The 19,506-nt window shown below is 45.3% G+C and overlaps 1 protein-coding gene across 1 annotated transcript in view; it reads right to left on the reverse strand.

The window, feature by feature from the left end:
* si:dkey-34d22.1 (discoidin, CUB and LCCL domain-containing protein 1) overlaps positions 1-19,506 on the reverse strand; it is a 126,622-nt gene that overhangs the window by 67,349 nt on the left and 39,767 nt on the right. Inside the window, exon 3 of the mRNA XM_052036401.1 lies at positions 11,064-11,201. Coding sequence (XP_051892361.1) covers positions 11,064-11,201 — 138 coding nt within the window. The remainder of the gene's footprint in view (positions 1-11,063; positions 11,202-19,506) is intronic.

Consider the following 19,506-nt stretch of genomic DNA (forward strand, 5'->3'; position numbering starts at 1 on the left):
CTACACTTCTCGCTGCCTCAGTAAAGCAGCCAATATAATTAAAGACTCCTCCCACCCCCGACATTCTCTCTTGTCCCCCCTCCCATCGGGCAGAAGATAAAAAGCCTGAAAGCATGTACCAGCAGGCTCAAGGACAGCTTCTATCCTGCTGTTATGAGACTATTGAACGGTCCCCTAGTACAATAAGATGGACTCTTAACCTCACAATTTACTGTCATGGCCTTGCACCTTATTGTCTGCCTGCACTGCACTTTCTTTGTAACTGTAACACTTTATTCTGCATTCTGTTATTGCTTTTCCTTTGTACTATCTCAATGTACTGATGTGATGAAGTGATCTGTATAGATGGCATGCAAAACAAAGTTTTTCACTGGACCTCGGTACATGTGACAATAATAACCAAATTACCTGTTTTTATATATTCATTCAAGGGATGTGGGCTTCGCAGGCTGAGCCAGCATTTAATTGCCCATTCTTAATTGCCCTTGAGAAGGTGGTGATCTTGAACCACTACAGTCCTTGAGGTGTGGGTACGCCCTTTGGAATGGGGCACTGAGGAAGTCTGATACCAAAACCCTTCCAGAAATATTGGGACAGATTTTCCATGGCCCCAAGATCACCAGCCATTTATGGTTTGTTCCAGCGAGACTCTAGCCACAATCTAGGGCTGGTTTCATGCCTCCCAACACATTGGAATGGCCCAGCGCAGTCTAGAGACAGGGTCAGGATAGTCAGCCAGCTACACTCAGAATGGCTCTGACAGCCAGCAAGGTTTGACCTCCCGACCCCCTGGCTTTCAAACTGTCAATGTTATCAGTCTTCAGACATTCACAGACTTCAATAACATTTAGGACCAATTCTTAAGATAAAAAAAACTGAAGTGCTAAAATTCAATTTAAAACATTTTTGTTTCGAAAGGCAATGGCTTTTGTACAGGGTTTGCCATGTTAGCCCCAGGTTTAACCTTACGCAGACTCAGGCTCAAATTCCCAGCTGCTAGAAGATCACACTGCCACAGCCAGTGTCCTAGTCCTAACCAGCCATGGTAACCAGGACCTCTGCAGGGATACTGGGCTAAGAGCTGACAATGCAGTGGGGAGTGGCTCATAAATGATGTTCAACTTAAATTTATTGGAATATCTACCAGACGTTGGGGCTGGATGTGTCCAACAATCCCCCTCCCCACACACATACTTTTGCTTTGTCAGGCATTTCCACATTGGAACGGGGTCAAGTAAAGGGATTTGACGGGAAGTGCTCGAACCACTTTCACATAACTTCCTGCAGCTCATTACAGAAGTGCAGGCAGCAGCTCGGGAGCATAGAGCTTGACCCCTCAGCTGGGCAGTGCTGTGCCGGGAACTTAAAAGAAAATAAAGACGTGGACAGGCATGAACTGCTGCAAGGCCCACATCCCGAGACTGAATAAAAGACTGCAATTAATGATACAAAGCAAAAGAATTCTGTTCAGTCTGTCCTGGGGTACCACTGAGGCCCCACAATGGAAGTTGCTCTGGACCCTCACAGTCTCCGAGCAGTTCACTCCCCATAAATCTCCCAAAATGCTGCCTCTGTTATAATAATCAAAATATTGAAAATATCCTGAATCGCTTTTAAACTTTTTGAAACTCGTGTACCTCCAAAGCACACCGGACATTTTCTCTTCTCCCTCCTCCCATCGGGCAGAAGATACAAAAGCCTGAAAGCACGTACCACCAGGCTCAATTACAGAGAAGCTGTTATAAGAATATTGAACAGACCCCTTGTACAATAAAATGAACCCTTGACCTGACAATCTACCTTGTCAGGGCCCTTGCACTTTATTGTCTGCCTGCACTGCACTTTCTCTGTAACTGTAACACTATATTCTGCACTCTGTTATTGTTTTCCCTTGTACTACCTCAATGTACTGATGTGATACAATGATCTGTATGCATGGCATGCAAAACAAAGTTTATTATCAATACATGTGACAATAATAAACCAATTTACCTTCTCTAATTTACCAGTGACACACGGGTCCTGAAAGATAAATACGTCTTTAATTGCGATGGAGTGCAGGGTTAATGAACACTGGATCATATAAAAGTGAGGCAATCATCGGCCATCGTCTCCTCGAACTTGCTCAGCCATTCAGTAATATCCTGGATGACTAGTGTCTTCATGTTCACATTCCCAGACACTCCCCGCATCCTGGGCTCCCAGTGGTGTCCAAGTATGTCAGATTCAGCCTTAAACATTCCCAATCACACAGCCAATTCCTCCTCGTAGAACACATTGTTATCCCAGGAATAATTTAATGGAATCACCCTGCACTGTCTCCAAGGCAAACATATCCTTTCACAAGGCAAGAGCTACATACAATACTCCAGGAGTGATCTCCCCAAGGCCCTGTATGACTGCAGTAAGATTTCATTAACCCTGCACTCCATCGCAATTAAAGACGTATTTATCTTTCAGGACCTGTGTGTCACTGGTAAGTCCAGCAATTGTACAAGACGTCAGTGAGACCGCACTTGGAGTATGGTGCACAGTTTTGGTCACCCTGTTATGGGCAAGACATCATTAAACTGGAAAGGGTGCAGAGATGATTTACGAGGATGCTGCCAGGACTCGAGGGACTGACTTTATGGAGAGAGGTTGGGCAAGCATGTATATGGTGAATGCACATAGACTTTTTCCCCAGGGAAGGAGAATTAAAAACTATAGGGCATACGTTTAAAGTGAGAGGGGAAAGATTTAAAAGGGACCTCAGGGGCAACTTCTTCACGCAGAGGGTGGTGAGTATATGGAACGAGCTGCCGGAGGAAGTGGTTGAGGCAAGTACAGTACCAACAGTTAAAAGACAAGATATGGATAGGAGGGGTTTAGAGGGATATGGGCCAAATGTGGGCAAATGGGACTAGCTTGGTGGGCACCATGGTTGGCATGGATGAGTTGGGCCGAAGGGCCTGTTTCCGTGCTGTATTACTCCAAGACTCTATTTATTGCCCATCCACTAACTGCCCTGAACTGACCACCTCAGGGACCATTAAAGAGTCAACAACATTGGTGGCCTGGAGTCACTTACAGGTCAATCCAGTCAGCACAGGGATATCCCCAAAGGATATCAGTGAAGCAGATGTGTTTTTACGACAATCTGGTAGTATTATGGTTATTAATACTAGCAACTAGTTTTTATCAATGAATTCCACATCTGCTGTGGTGGGATTTGAACTTGTGGTTCTTTGTATCGACAGTCCAAGCCTCTGGATTGGCAGTCCACTAATTTAACACCATGCCATCACTGCAGCCCATCACAGATAATCTGCCCACTTGTTAACTCACTGCATTCCCTCTGTACAACATCTCAGCATTTATGAACTATTCTGTTTTTCCCTGTTCTTCCTACCAGAATGAATAACCTCACATTTCTTCTATTAACCACGTTTAGTCCTGTCCATATCCCCTCACATTCCCACCACACTTGGAAAAGTTACACTGTACTCTGTGCTTTCATCAAAAACATCAACATTGATTGCAAATACAGATTGCTCCCTGGTTAGAGCAGGGTTCCGTTCCTGTGAACGGTTTGTAACCCAAACAGTTCACAAGTTGGAAATGCGGCTTTCAACAGAGTTCCCACACGGCAGAAGATGTCCATAGTCCTGCAGGAGCCGGCAAATCTGTCCTGCCAGTCTCCCAAATGCTCATTCATGTGGACGGACTGTACATAAGTCAGGCTTCTTAAATTGGAGAGGACCTGGAAGGGGTACCAGCACTGATCCTCACGAATCCCAAACAGTTGCAAAAATAGGATCTCCATGGAAATAAGACACAAACCCAAATTATAACATGTGGCTTTCAAGTTCCGTGATCAAATTAATCGTTGTTGTCTTAGCCCAAATTTAAGATTGTGTTTAAAATTTAAATTTGCATTTAAATTTTAATTAAATTTAAAATTTAATGCACTCGGTCTTTTTCCCCCAGGGTTGGGGAATCAAGAACTAGAGGGCATAAGTTTAAGGTGAGAGGGGAGAGATTTAATATGAACTTGAGGGGCAACTTATTTTGTTTTACACAGAGGGTAGTATGTATTGTGGAATGAGCTGCCAGAGGAAGTGGTTGAGGCAGGTACAATAACAACTTTTAAAAGACAGTTGGACAGGTACATGGATTGGAAAGGTTTATAAGGATATGGGCCAGACTCTGGCAAATGGGACTAGTTTGGATTGGGCCTCTTGGTCAGCTTGGACCAGTTGGGCCGAAGGGCCTGTTTCCGTGCTGTATGACCCTATGAATTTGCATCTAAAATGGTGCATAAACTAAAATGCATTCCACAGGGTCACTGGGTAAATACGAGAGCTTAAATTACAAAGCTAAGTTGCATAAACTTGTTTTACGTTGGCTTGAGTTTAGAAAACTGACGCTCAGAGGTGCTTCAGTTGATAGGGCGGATGCAGAGAAATTATTTCCTTCCTTATTGGAACAGAGGAGGCCATTCAACCCATTGAGTCCTGATGGCTCTCCGCAGAGCAATTCCTTCAGTTTCAATGTGCTTATAATTACATTCATTTTCTAAAAAAATTGAAATATATTTTTTAATTAAGATTTTAAAAAATTATTTTTAAAAGAATTATCTTTGAATGCCAAAGATACTTAACACATTTAATAATTCCTTACAATGAAGGAGATAGCCATTAAGCTCATCAAGTCCATGCCAGCTCCCAGAGCAATCCCAATCCCATACTTATGTCTCTATATTTTATTCCTTCTCACATGCCCATCAGCTTCACCCTAGTTTTTCTGCCACCCACCTACACCAAGGGCAAGTTACAGTGGCCAATTAACCTACCGACCTGGGACATGGTCACAGGGAGAACATGCAAACTCCACACGTAACACTAGAGGTCATGATCAAACCAGGTCACTGAAGCTGTGAAGCGCTTCCTGATGCACCACCATGCCACCCTTCGAGTTCCTTAGCTGGCATCATCCAGAACAAAGATGGTTAATACTAAAATTAGTGCTGGTACATTCAGGACTGAATTCGGGAAGTACTTTTCCCACACAAAATTTGGAACTCTTTCCACCAACTGTCTGGGGACAATCAGTCAATTAAAGTAAATGAGTGATAGATTTTTCTTAAGCAGGGGTACAGATAGATATAGAGCAAAGACGTGTAAATGGCATTGCAAGCACTGTCCACAAAATGCAGGAAAATCCAAAGCTCCCAACTATCTACCAATATGATGGATGGAGCCACAGGATCAGAAATCTATGGCACAGAAGGCCATTTGGCCCATCTTTTCCATACCAGCCTAAATAGAATTCAGGTCAATCCCACTTCCCAGTTCTTGCCCACAGCCTTGCAGCTTATGCTGTCCACAGTGGTTTGAGACAGGACTCAACTAACCGAGGTGCTACTAAACACATCGATGAAGGGAGAGCAGTAGATGTAGTGTATATGGATTTCAGCAAGGCGCTTGATAAGGTACCCCATGCAAGGCTTATGGAGAAGGTGAGGAGACATGGGATCCAAGGGGACATTGCGGTGTGGATCCAGAACTGGCTGGCCCACAGAAGGCAAAGAGTGGTTGTTGAAGGGTCGTATTCTAAGTGGAGGTCGGTGACCAGTGGTGTACCTCAGGGGTCTGTACTGGGACCCTTACTCTTTGTGATTTTTATAAATGATCTGGACGAGGAAGTGGAGGGGTGGGTTAGTAAGTTTGCAGATGACACGAAGGTTGGGTGTGTTGTGGATAGTTTGCAGGGCTGTCAGAGGTTACAGAGGGACATAGATAGGATGCAAAGTTGGGCTGAGAAGTGGCAGATGCAGTTCAACCCAGATAGGTGTGAAGTAGTTCATTTTGGTAGGTCAAATATGTTGGCGGAATATAGTATTAATGGTAGGACTCTTGGCAGTGTGGAGGAGCAGAGGGATCTTGGGGTCCGAGTCCATAGGATGCTCAAAGCGGCTGCGCAGATTGACTCTGTGGTTAAGAAGGCATATGGTATATTGTCCTTCATCAATCAGGGAATTGAATTTAGGAGTCGAGAGGTATTGTTGCAGCTATATAGGTTGCTGGTTAGACCCCACTTGAAGTATTGTGCTCAGTTCTGGTCGCCTCACTGCAGGAAAGATGTGGAAGCCATAGAGAGGGTACAGAGGAGATTTACAAGGATGCTGCCTGGAATGCGGAGCATGCCTTATGAAAGCAGGCTGAGGGAACTCGGCCTTTTCTCCTTGGAGAGACGGAGGATTAGGGACCTGATAGAGGTGTATAAGATGATGAGAGGTATTGATCGGGTAGATAGTCAGAGGCTTTTCCCCAGGGCTGAAATGGTGGCCACAAGAGGACATAGGTTTAAGGTGCTGGGGAGTAGATATAGAGGAGATGTCAGGGGTAAGTTTTTTACTCAGAGGGTGGTGAGTGTGTGAAATGGGCTGCCGGCAACGGTGGTGGAGGCGGATACGATAGGGTCTTTCAAGAGACTGTTAGATAGGTACATGGAGCTGAATAAAATAGAGGGCTATGGGTAAGCCTAGTAATTTCTAGGGCAGGGACATGTTCGGCACAGCTTTGTAGGCCGAAGGGCCTGAATTGTGCTGTAGTTTTTCTATGTTTCTACTCATTGCTGCAGTTTGGATTTGGCCAAGAACAAATCATTTACATCCTTGGTCCCAACAGGGGCAGAAAGGCTAAACCGGAGAGGCAAGATGAGAGCAAGTCCCCTTGACATCAGGGCTACTGCAGGAACTCTGTTCAACAGCACTGCCCAAACTGCTCCTCTACCACAAAGGACAAGGCCAGAAGGCATGTAGGTAACACCATCAGCTCCAGGTTACCTTCCAAGCCACACACTCTCCTGATTTGAGCACTAATTGGCTTCCTGTCAAAGAAGCTTGATCAAAAACCCTCTCACTCTCTCTGGGGCGTTGATTCACTACATGGACGGCAGTAAAAAAAAATCACTGCAACCTCAAAAGGCAAAAATTGTCAGCCAGGATGACCTTGGTAGCAATATAAATGCCCCAGAATGTTATTTTTCTTTTGGACTGGTGGTACAATCTATCTGAATGGTGAACAGGCTTGTAAAATCCAAACTATTATCGCAGAACACAGTTGAATTATTCTTAGCAAATGTAAAGCTCCCCACTGTTTAAGAAAAAGTTATAGAAATAATCAATCTGACAGGAAGGTTTAGTGGAATTTTCCTTTTTTTTCTTGGCAAAGATTCCCTGAGGAGTAAAAGAGCAGTATATTCCAAAACATGTAGTCTGCAGCTTCGGGAAGGCTAACTCACACATTTTGTTCATCTTCAAATGAATGAATCAGAGACAAAACTGCTCTCCCTTTATTCTCAACCACACTGTTTCCAATAAGTTCAAAATTTGACCCCACGAAGCGCCTCAGAGGAGTAATCAGTGCAGGATGACTGATTTTAGTTTCCAAACCACATTATTTTCCACGTTACTCTGCAGCAAATGCAAACTGCCTGGAGCCCTCAAACAGGCAATTTTATATTCACGGCAGCATCTGCTAAATTGCTGCAATTTCATATCTGCAGCTCCTGAAATAAACCTAGATGCAAAATCTAATTTGGAGCACAATAGCTGTGAAATTCTGTAACGGTTGGCAAAGATTGTGCTTGCTATGTTAGAGAATTTATTTTAAGAAATTGATCACCAAATGTCTGCAGTTGGGCCTTCAAATCCAATTGTTAATAATTGCCCACTCCCTTAGACACCCAGACTTATGCCTTTATTCCCAAACAACTAACCCCTCCTCCCACCACAGAAAGAAACATTCAGCCCTTGAGACTGTGCCAGCTCTCAGTACATTCCCATCAGTGCCATCCCCTTCCCCCACCACCCCCATTCTGAGTCATTTCCTGGTAACACATTCTCTCTCTCTCTCACACCCACTAAACCTCCCTGCTGATTCTCCTACCCCATCTCCGTATATTGGGCCACTAATGGCCAATTAACCCACTCGCCTGCTCGTCCTTGGAATGTGGGAGGAAGCTGGAGAATTCACCTGGTCACAGGGAGGATATGGAAACTCAATACAGACAGCACCGGAGACCAGTATCGAACCTGGGTCACAGGAGACAGCTGTACTACCTACCGTATCTCTGTGCTGTCACTGTGACAGCCATGTAGCTGGAATTAATGGCATATGCTCAGACAGAAGATGAGGTGCCACTCCTCAAGTTTGTGTTGGGCCTCATTATAACAGTGCAGGAGGTCACAGACTGACAGGTCTGCTTAGTAGAACTAAGATTGTTACTCTGCGGTCCTCCTCCAAAAGAGACATGGCTAGTTGTGTGAAATAAACAAGTCTTCCTTGTCTTCAGCAGCTCCTTGGGATTGAGGGCGACTTGCTTCCCACTCTGGTACCGTGGGTTCTGAGCTGGCTGATAAGGCTGGTAGAATGGCACACTCTTTCATGGATGGGGCAGGAGGTTCCTGATGGGGCAGGCATCCGCAGGGTGGTGTTCTCCCGATGCACGGACTTGAGGCTCTCAACATCATCCCAAATTCTCCTTGTGGGATTAGCAGGTGTGGAGCAAGGAATCATAAAGTGACTAGATGCTCATTTCACTGCAAAGGTTGTACGGGCACCTGGGGCTCTATGTAGCAGACTGACTTTGCATGGTTCAATTCTACCGAATTCTCGTTATGAATCCACAGGTACTTGTTTCTTCATTTTACCGTGACTTTAATGAAACAGATGGGCCAGCACATTTTTACAGAGATTGGGGAACAAGTGTTCATCTTAGAAGATCCTGCATTTCCGTAGGGCCTCAGGATGTCCCAAGTCACTTTATAGCCAATGAAGTTCATCTTGGTGTAGTCACTGTTGTAGTTCAGGGAGCACTGCATCCAATTAGTGCTCAGAAATATCCCACTATAAGCAGATAATCTGTGATCCAAGGATAAAATTGGTGAGGACACAGGGTTTCCATCCTTCCCAACTACTAATAGACAAAACTTCTTCTCAGGATTGAGGATGTCTCGCTTCCAGTCCAGTCCTGTGGGTTGGTCAGACCGTGGAGGCCAATGTGAATCTGTAGACTCTGCCAGGGGCGAGCCAGGAGGTGTTGGACAGTGCAGGCAAGTGCGTTGTTGGGAGTTTCTGTGCTGATTCCACTGTTTTTGGTCTGCCTCTTTATGGTCCCAAAGAGATCCAAACTTCTCATCGCTTTCCCGGATGCTCCTTCGCCAGGAGATCGGTGAAGGTGTTGCTTTTCCTCTCTGGGTGACTTTGGGAACATCCTTTGTCTCCTGGTTAAATCTTGCTGTGACAGAGCCGGTTTATAGTCGAATGTTGTTTGCCCACTGGAGCTGCCCAAGTTTAATGAGAGCCTCAATGCTGGGAATGTTGGCCTGCCAGGAGATCTCGGTGTCTATTCACATGTCCTCCCAATGGATTTGGAGAATTTTGCGAGGATGGTGGGTATGTGGCGGAAAAATCTTAACAACGTCCAATTTTAAAGGGAGAAAGTTAAGATAAGAGCCCATGGTGGTGGGTAACATACTGACATCGATAGAAGATTGGCTAACAGTCAGGAAGCAGTTAGAAGGGAAACAGGGATCATTTTAAGGGTGGAAAGTTGTGACTGGGTGGGGCACCATAGAGATCGGTGCTGGGACAGTGAGTATTTGCAATACTTATTAATCACTTGGAGGAAGGAAGCAAATGTACGGTCACCATATTTGCAGAAGACAGAGAAATATATGTTCGAAATCTAAAATAAAACAGAAAATGCTGGAAAAAGTCAGCAGATCAGGCAGCATCTGTGGAGAGAGAAAAACAGTCGACATTTCAGGTTGAAGACCCTTCGTCAGAACTGAGCGAGAACAGGTTGGAGAGAAGTAAGTGGAAGGAGTCATGTGAGAGCTGGCATAAACTGGATGGGCCAAATGGCCTCCTTTACATCATGAGAGAGTATGAAGGATAAATAACATGGAAACAATCCCCACTGTGCAAAATGACTTAATCCGACAGACGCAGCCAAGATACGTTCCTGACAAGCTTCCGAGTGTATACCAGAACAATTTACTTCATGTTAGCGCAAGCCAAATAGGTTTTGAAATTTCTAGTTGTAGGTTAAGATGAAAGAACCAAAGTTGCCTGGTTTTGTGGCAGCTCCTCATTAGCCTGGTAAGGAATGGTAACTCACTGGCTGCTCCAAGCACTCCTGGGTCACCGAGTATACCACCTTCCTGAGGCAAACTGGAGATACTTGTTCGTTGGTTTCAATAATGGGACTTGCTATCAACTTAAGGACATAGAACACAAAACAGTACAGCACAGGAACAGGCCCTTCTGTCCACCATGTCCATGATGCCACTTTCACTAAATTCCATCTGCCTGTATGTGGTCTGCATCTCTCCATTCCCTGCCTGTTCATGTGTCCGTCTAAACTTCTCTTAAACATTGCTATCGTATCTGCCTCCACCACCTCCCCTGGCAGCATGTTCCAGGCACCCACCACTCTCTGTGTAAAAAAACCTGCCTCACACATCTCCTTTAAACTTTCCTCCTCTCTCCTTAAACCTATACCCTCTAGTATTTGGTATCTCCACCCTGGGAAAAAGACTCTGGCTGTCTACCCTATCTCTGCCTCTCGTAATTTTATATACTTCCATCAGGTCTCCCGTCAGTCTCCGACGGAGGAAACAATCCAAGTTTGTTTAACCTCTGCTTATAGCTCATACTCTCCAATCCAGGCAACACCCTGGTGAACCTCTTCTGCACCCTCTTCAAAGCTTCCACATCCTTCCTGTAACGGGGTGACCAGAACTGCACATAATACTCAATGAGGCTTGACAAAAGTTTTACACAGCTGCAACATGACTTCCAGCTTTTATATTCAATGCCCAACTGATTAAGGCAAGCATGCCGTACACCTCCTTTACAATCCTATCCACTTGTGATGCCACTTTCAGGGAACTATGAACTTGCACTCCAAGATCCCTCTGTTCATCAATGCTCCTAAGGGTTCTGCCATTTACTGTCTACTTTCCTCTCGCATCTGACCTCCCAGGGATAAAGAAATCCCCCAGGCCTTACCCGACTGGTCGGTCGTAGCATAGGAGAGCAGAAATCCTCTTCCCGTTCGATGAGTGATGCTTTGGAACTCCACAGTCACGGCACTGGACGTTAGTTGTATTCTTGGCAGGTCTCCATTCAATTTTCCACAATAAGGGCCTATCAAAAGATGAACACATTCAGACACTGTAGGAAGTAGCCTCATTAAGACAGAAGAGAGAAAAAGCAGAAGTATAAGCTAAATATAAAAATAGTGCCTTTATAACGGGAGGACATTCCAAAACAATGTATAACCAATGGTCACCGTTGTAATCTAGGAAACATGGCTGCTGATTCGTACACAGCAAGCTCCCACCAACAACAACGTGATAGTGAGAAGATATTGTGTTTTTAGCGCTGTTGCTTGTGGAGTAGATATTGGTCCAGATAACAAATAATCTGCTGGAGGAACTCAGCGGGTTGAACATTGTCTGTGGGTGGGGGGGGGGGGGGGGGGGGGGGGGAAATGTCCTTTCCTCCCACAGATGCTGCTCGACCCGCTGAGTTCCTCCAGCAGATTATTTGTTGCTTCAGATTCCAGCGTCTTTGGTCTCTTGTCTCCACTTGGCTCAGTTAACTCTTCCCCACTTCTTTGGAATAGCAGTGTATGAGCTTTTATTGCCATCTAAGAGGGCAGACTGTCCTGATTTAGTGTCTCATCCAGAATATTAGCCTCAGAGTTGATTTACGAGAATGATTCCAGGAATGAAAGGGCTTAAGTACGATGAGCGTTTGTCGGCTCTTGGACTGTACTCGCTGGAGTACAGAAGGATGAGAGGGGACCTCGTAGCGACATTTAAAATGTTGACAGGTAAGGATAGAGTAGATGTGGCTAGGCTGTTTCCCTTGGTGGGCGTGTCCAGGACCAGAGGGCACAATCTTAGAATTAGAGGGTACAGTTTCAAGACAGAGATGAGGAGAAGTTTCTTTACCCAGAGGGTGGTGAAATTGTGGAACTCCTTGCCACGCACAGCAGTGGAGGCCAGATCAGTGGGGGTGTTCAAGGAGGAGATAGACAGATATCTAAATAGTCAGGGTATCAAGGGATATGGGGATAAGGCTGGCAAATGGGATTAGAATAGTTTTTTTTTTCTCTCTCTTTTTTTCCCACCCCATTTCTTTTTCCCTTTTCCTTGGAGCAGACTCGATGGGCCGAATGGCCTGCTTCTGCTCCCTTATCTTGTGATCTTGTGATTATTTAGTTCCCTCTCTCCTTGCATGGGGATAAACTGACTTTTGTTAGGGTTCAGCTTCACAGGTCAGCTAACTCTCCACTACCATCAAATACCTTTGCAAGTACTTTTCCAAGGACAGAGAGGTTGTTAAGCTGTAATTATCAACTGGTTCACTGTTAACAACCATATTATGCTTCATGCAAAAAAAAATATTTTCAGGGTTTTTACTGTTCATAACTACCTGAAATATTTGTCAATTCATTAATTTCTGTAGGTTACCAGAATGATTGCAAAACGGTGCATATTCTATGGAGGGAAATGGTATCACTGACTGCAGCTTCCAGATGTGTGTGCTTCACAGGGCAGAAGTAGACTCTAGAAGATGCTGTTACCTTTCCCCCTTTATATCAGTGTTATCAACCTCACCATCACTTCTCGGTGAAGAAGGCGCCTGGCATGCTTGACTTCATTGGATGAGGCAATGAGTACAAGAGTTGGCTCGCCATGTTACAGCTGGATAGGACATTGATGGAATATTGTGCGCAGCTGTGGTCGCCTTACTAATAGGAAGGGTGTGATTAAGCTCGAGAAGGTGCAGAAAAGGATCCCAAGGATGTTGCCAAGACTGGAGGGCTTGAGTTATAAGGAGATACTGGATAGGCTGGAGTGAAGGAGGCTGAGGGGGTGACGTTATAGAGATTTATAAAGTCATGAGGGACATGGATAAAGTGGATGGTCACTGTCTTTTCCCCCAAGTCTAAAACTAGAGGGCATAGGTTTAAGGTGAGAAGGGGAAAGATTTAAAAGGGATCTGAGGGGCAGGTTTTCCCACACAGAGGGTGGTGGGTATATGGAACAAGCTGTCAGAGGAAGTGGTAGAGGCAGGTACAACTACAATGTTTAAAAGACATTTGGACAGGTACATGGATAGGAAAGGTTTAGAAGGATATGGGCCAAATGGGATTAGCTTAAGAAGACAGCTTGGTAAGAATGGGCGAGTGGGGTCACAGAGCCTATTTGCCTGCTGTATAATCTACAGCTCCATGACAAATTCCAGGCCCCAGGTGAGCAAAGAATGCAAATTTTATCACGTTAGTATTTAATTGCATGAAATTTCAGTGTGGCAGAACTGCCTCGTGTGCCATATTATTGTACGTTACCGCATCAGTTTCAATTAAAATATGCAATTGCCCGCGCATGTAACAAACAGCCCTTGTCGCAGGAAATGCTTCTCCTCTGTATGCCTGAAATGGACCAGGTACGTTTGACAAACAAAAATGATCTTCTGAGATCGTTATTGGTTTATTATTGTCACATGTACCGAGATCCAGTGAAAAACTTTGTTTTGCGGGCCATGCAGGCAGATCATTCCGTACACAAGTACATCATGGGAGTACAAAAGCAATAACAGAATGCAGACTAGTGTTACAGTTACAGAGAAAGTGCAGTGCAGGCAGACAATAAGGTGCAAGGGCCATGAAGAGGTAGATTGAAATTTCAAGAGTTCATCTTTATTGTATAAGGGGTCCATTCGAGAGTCTTACCACAGCGAGATAGAAGCCAGTGGTATGCGTTTTCAAGCTTTTGAAAGGGTGGGGAGGGGGGGGAGAAGAAGAGAGAATGACCGGGGTGGGAGGGGTCATTGATTATGTTGGGTGCTTTCCCAAGGCACCGGGAAAGGTAGACAGGGTCAATGGAGAGGAGGCTGGTTTTGTGGCCTGTGCCCACAACTCCCTGAAAATTCTTAGTCTTGGGCAGAGCAATTGCCGTACCAAGCTGTGGTGCATCCGGATAGGATGCCTTCTTTGGTGCATTTGTAAAAATTGGTGAGGGTTATAAGGGACATGTACGGAGATAGTGGAACTTAGAGACCTGAAAAGGGGATCATAATGGATTAGAATTACTTGTTACAACACACAATGAGGCCATTTGGCCCATCAAGTCCATGCCAACCCCTTCAAGCGAGCAATTCCATTTATCCCATGCAACAAACAGTCTGCTGGAGGAACTCAGTGGGTCGAGCAGCACCTGCAGGGCAAAGGAAATTGTCGACATTCTCGGTCCTGATCAGGAGTCCCGATGCAGGGTTTCGACCAGAAATATCGATAATTCCTTTTCCTCCCTGCAGATTGCCTTTGTTGGTCGGGGTGTTGAGTATAAGAGTAAGGAAGGCATACTGCAGCTGTATAACACTTTAGTCAGAACGCACTTGGAGTATTGTGTGCATTTCTGGTCACCCCATTATAGGAAGGATGTGGAGACAGTGGAGAACTGCAGAAGAGGTTCACCAGGACGCTGCCCAGATTAGAGGCTCTGAGCTATAAGGAAAGGTTGGATAAACTTGGGTAGTTCTCCCTAGAGCATCGGAGGCTGAGGGGAGACCTGATGGAGGTTTTTAAAATTATAAAAGGCACAGATAGGATAGACAGTCAGAATCTTTTCCCCAGGGTAGAAATGGCAAACACCAGAGGACGTGCTTTTAAGGTTCAGGGGGGAGGAAAGTTTAAAGGCGACGTAAGGGGAATTTTTTTTTTACACAGAGAGTGGCAGGTGCCTAGAGTGGGTTACCAGGGGTAGTAGTGGAAGCAGGTAGTTTGGTGGAGTTTAAGAGGCTTTTAGATAGACACATGAATATGAAGGGAATGGAGGGATGTGGATGATACACAGGAGGAGGACATTTAGTATAAATTGGCATCAAGATCGACACAGCATCATGGGCCGAATGGCTTGTCCAGTGCTGTACTGTTCTGTATCCTATGTAGATGCTGTCGACCTGCTGTGTTCTTTCAGCAGTTTGTTTGTTCTCCAGATTCCAGTCTCATGTCTCCATCAGTCTCATTCTTTTTATTTCCCTGTTCCCCCCCCTTTCTCCCCAATGACCAATAATTGCCCTTTGATTCTTTTTGTCACTTATCTATCTGGTCATAACTTAAAAACCTACCAGCACAACTTTGGGATGTGGGAGGAAACTGGAGCACCCAGAGGAAAGAAGGAGAATGTGTAAACTCCACACAGACAACGCCGGAAGTCAGGATTGAACCCACGACCCTGGAGCAGTGAGGCAGCAGCTCTATCTGCCTTGCAACTGGCCATGGGAGCAGTCATGACAGACCCCAGAATGAGAACAGATTTAACTAACAACAGATTGACTTTACAAACCGCTCACAGAAACAAGGTATTTGCAGACCTCAACTTGTAAAGTAAAACAGATTCAGAAACGTAGGTTTACAGAATGACTATTTTATAAAACGGTTTCCTTCAATCATTTAAGCAAAGACTGGCAAACTAGGAGTTTAAATGACCTCAATACACATTAAACATTCAAGTGCCAAAGCAAGTCTGACATGCCTGAAAGTAAAGATATTTCATTCCCTCACCCAGAATGGTAAAAAAAAATAGACTCTGATGTCAGCAGTGTAGCTCTTTATTTTAGCATTCTTTCTTATCCTGCATCAGCTACATGACAAACGGCTGACAATACACTCAATTTCAATGCAGACGTGTCAAGTCACCCCAACTCTTTCCTTAATCGCTCTTGCTTCTGTGCTGCAACCCACCTCTGAGAAGCTTCCCACTGTTGTAGAGGTAATATACAGGAAATATGGTTTGACCCACATTGCCTCCACCCCGGAACCAAGGTCATTTCATCCTCAATGATCGAGCTGCAGAAAGCAGACAATGCTTGCGAATGTGTGTGTTTGGAGGCTGAACACCAAGCAATAAAAGCACGAGACCCGAATGTTAAACAGCGCAACAGAAAGGTCTTCTACCAGCCTGCACCTGCTGCACTACACTGTCCCCAGTAAAAGGTTCATGGCCAGGCCCTGGAAAACATAGACCACTTTCCATTTTTCAGGAGCCACCTCTCAACAAAGGCAGATACCGGTAATGAAATTCATCATCGTCCCAGTGAACTAACCATTTGTGGAAAAGGGTACCTGAAGATTGAGACCTCAAGCACAACGTAAGAACTCATGGCTTAACAGGCAGTCGTGATCCCTGCCCACCTGTAAATACCAGAGCCATGGCTTCTTACAGCAGGCATTTCAAAGCACTGGAAGAGTACCACCAATGTTGTCTCCACAAAATCCTCCAGATCCACTGGCAGAAGAAGCACACTGACATTAGCGTTCTCTCCTAGGCCAACATCCCCAGCACTGAGCCCCCAAAAACACTCCATCAGCTCCGATAGGTAAACCACGTCACCTCCATGTCCGTCACTGGACTCCCAAAATGGACACTCTATTCTGAGCTCCATCAAGCAGAGGAAACCATTCCAGGGCGCTCTCAGAATCTCCTTGTGAGAGTGGAACATTCCCACCGATTCATGGGAATCTCCGGCACCCCTGTCAATCAGAGCAGAGGAGAAACATCTGGCGTGGCCTGTCGAAACTCGGGCCCATTTGTTGAGAGCTTGTGGTTTAAATGACGGAGGCAGGACACTACCTCCCAAGCCCTGCGTGCCCCGTTGAACACCTCCTGTCCTACCTGTAGGAGAGTTGGTGACTCCCACCTTGGCCTCATTAGCTATTTCAGAACCCACAGGTAGTCAGCCATCCTCATTTTTATGGACTGCTGAAGATAATAAAAAGTAATGGGGTTCTGGTGAAACATTCAGGGGAATGCAGAACAGGGTTGCTGAGGTAAAAGATCTCATTGAATGACGGAGCTGGCACAAGGCTGAATTGAAAATTTATAGTCATCGAGTCAAACAACATGAAACAGGCCCTCAGCCCCTGACTCAGTGCCAATCATCCAGCACCCATTTACACTAATCCTACTTATATGATTAAGATGAACTCTTGATCTCTCAGTCTACCTCGTCATGGCCTTGCACCTGATTGTCTGCCTGCACTGTACTTTCTCTGTAACTGTAACACTATATTCTTTTTCCTTTTGTACTACATCGATGTACTTATGCATGGAATTATCTGTCTGGATGGCACGCAAAATAAGGCAGCACAGTAGTGTAGCAGTTAGCGTAACGCTGTTACAGCGCCCACAACCCAGGTTCAATTCTGGCCGCTGTCTTTAAGGAGTCTGTACGTTTTCCCTGTGTCTGTGTGGGTTTCCTCCGAGTGCTCCGGTTTCCTCCTACATTCCAAAGACGTACGGGTTAGGAGCTGTGGGCATGCTATGTTGGCGCCGGAAGAGCGGCGACACTTGCGGGCTGCCCCCCAGCACATTCTCAGTAACGCAAAAAGACGCATTTCACTGTGTGTTTCCATGTACATGTGGCTAATAAATATCTTATCTTAGAAAGCTTTTCATTGGATCTCGGTACATGTGACAATAATCAACCAATTATCAATTACTTTATTCTCCCCACATTCCCATCAATTCACCAGTTTCTACCCCTCACCTACACACTAAGGTCAATTTACAGCGGCCAATTACCAAATCACATATTTTTGATGTGGGAGGAAACTGGATCATCCAGAGGAAACCCTCACAGTCACATGGAGAATCTGCACAGACAGCACTCGAGGTCAGGATTGAACCCAGGTCTCTGGAGCTGTGAGGCCATGGCTCTAACAGATCTCAACGATACCAGAGTCACTTGGTAGCATGAAAAATTTGCCACGTAGAGCCAATGCTACAGCACAACTTTAACAGCTGCTGCGTGGGCAGATTTAATTTGTGTGACCTTTCAAAGCTGTTAGCTTTGGAGCCCGACAAGCTGGAAGCTGATAATGTATTGTATTTTGCTGGAGAAATGAATAAAGTGGGCGACCAGATTACATTTAAATAAAGCCAGGGAGAACAAATCTTCTAAACTCAGGGCATCCTGAGCACTTGAGAACTGATAATGGGCAATCACATTTATTATGTACAAAACATAGCAGTCAATTTGTGCACAGCAAGGTCCCACAAACATCAATGACCAAATAATTGTTTCTTAGTGATGTCGATTACAGGCCTGAATACTGGGACCGACTCACCAACACTCCTTCAAAATAATACCATGGGATGTTTGCAACACCGAATGTGAATTGAGAATACAATCTCCTGGGAATCGGAGCCATATACCAGGTTTTTGTATGCTACACAATCCAATTTCTATGGAAGATAAAGTTGCATAGTAACAGCGAGGATTTGCTATGCAGATCTAAGTATTTCGAGTTCCAGTTTGGGTCTAACACATGGATGACCTCAGACATGTGTTGTGCTGACCAGCATCATGTAATGCACATCTGGATGTCTCTTTGCAGTGGTGTTAGAGTGGCCACATGTAAAAGCAGCTTTCAATGATTTTGTGAAGCTCGCTTCTGCATGGTTTCAGATATCTCCCTGAAAAGATCCCAGACTAGTTTTTGTCATCTAACTTGAGCACATCCTCTCAGTTGACTACCGACCTACGTCTCCTTCTAGCCTCCACTTCCTCCCTACACCCACCTCAGAGCAGTCACCATCAACAGCTCCCCAAGCTCCAACTCACAGCTGACCCTCACCTCAACCCCACCAACCAAACCGACCTGGCCAATTTTCCACTGGTGGCATCCCCATGAACTAAGTGTTTGTTGGCCCATCACACAACCCCTGCAATTTCTAGGCTAAAACTCGTGGTTGCTACTGCATGTCCTGTTATCCAAACTCCCTGGCCTACTCTTCTCCCACTTCTTCGTCTCTCGGGCAACGTATTACCTGGGGACAAAGTGGCAGTCAAATGCAAGCATGGCCTCTGTCAGTGATGTCCATTCCTCAGCCTAGAGGTGCATGGATTGACTAAACACCTTCTGATACTGAGTGAAAGCCGTTGCAACCCAATGCTGGCGCGACTTGACTGTGCATCTGCCAACTGTCTAATGAGACAGTTTCTGCCAGTGGGATTCCTCCTCCACTCATTGTGGGTAGTTTGAGATTGTGCAAGGATCTAATTAAAGAAAGATTGGACAGGAAAGCAATTGCAATGCAAGGTGCATTTCCAGTATGCCAACACGCGATCCAGAATATCCTATCCATCAGAACATGCCACTTAAAACATTTTTTATTGGCAAGATAAAAAATCCCGCAACAATGCCCATCTATCACAACACCAAACTGACAGACACGCCCTTCCTCCTCATTAGAAGACTGGCTGCTGACCAAGGCCACATCATAACTTGGAGTGAGGCAATGGCTTTGTAAGTTCCTACAAGAACATTAACAAAACATGCAATGCACAATGATAAAATCATTAGGCTCCACAGCCCAGGGAGTGACTGCTCAGCCCAACGTATCTGTGGATGCTCCCTGGAGGAGCCGTCTGC

The sequence above is a fragment of the Pristis pectinata genome, chromosome 22, assembly GCF_009764475.1.
Source record: "Pristis pectinata isolate sPriPec2 chromosome 22, sPriPec2.1.pri, whole genome shotgun sequence".
Taxonomy (NCBI): domain Eukaryota; kingdom Metazoa; phylum Chordata; class Chondrichthyes; order Rhinopristiformes; family Pristidae; genus Pristis; species Pristis pectinata.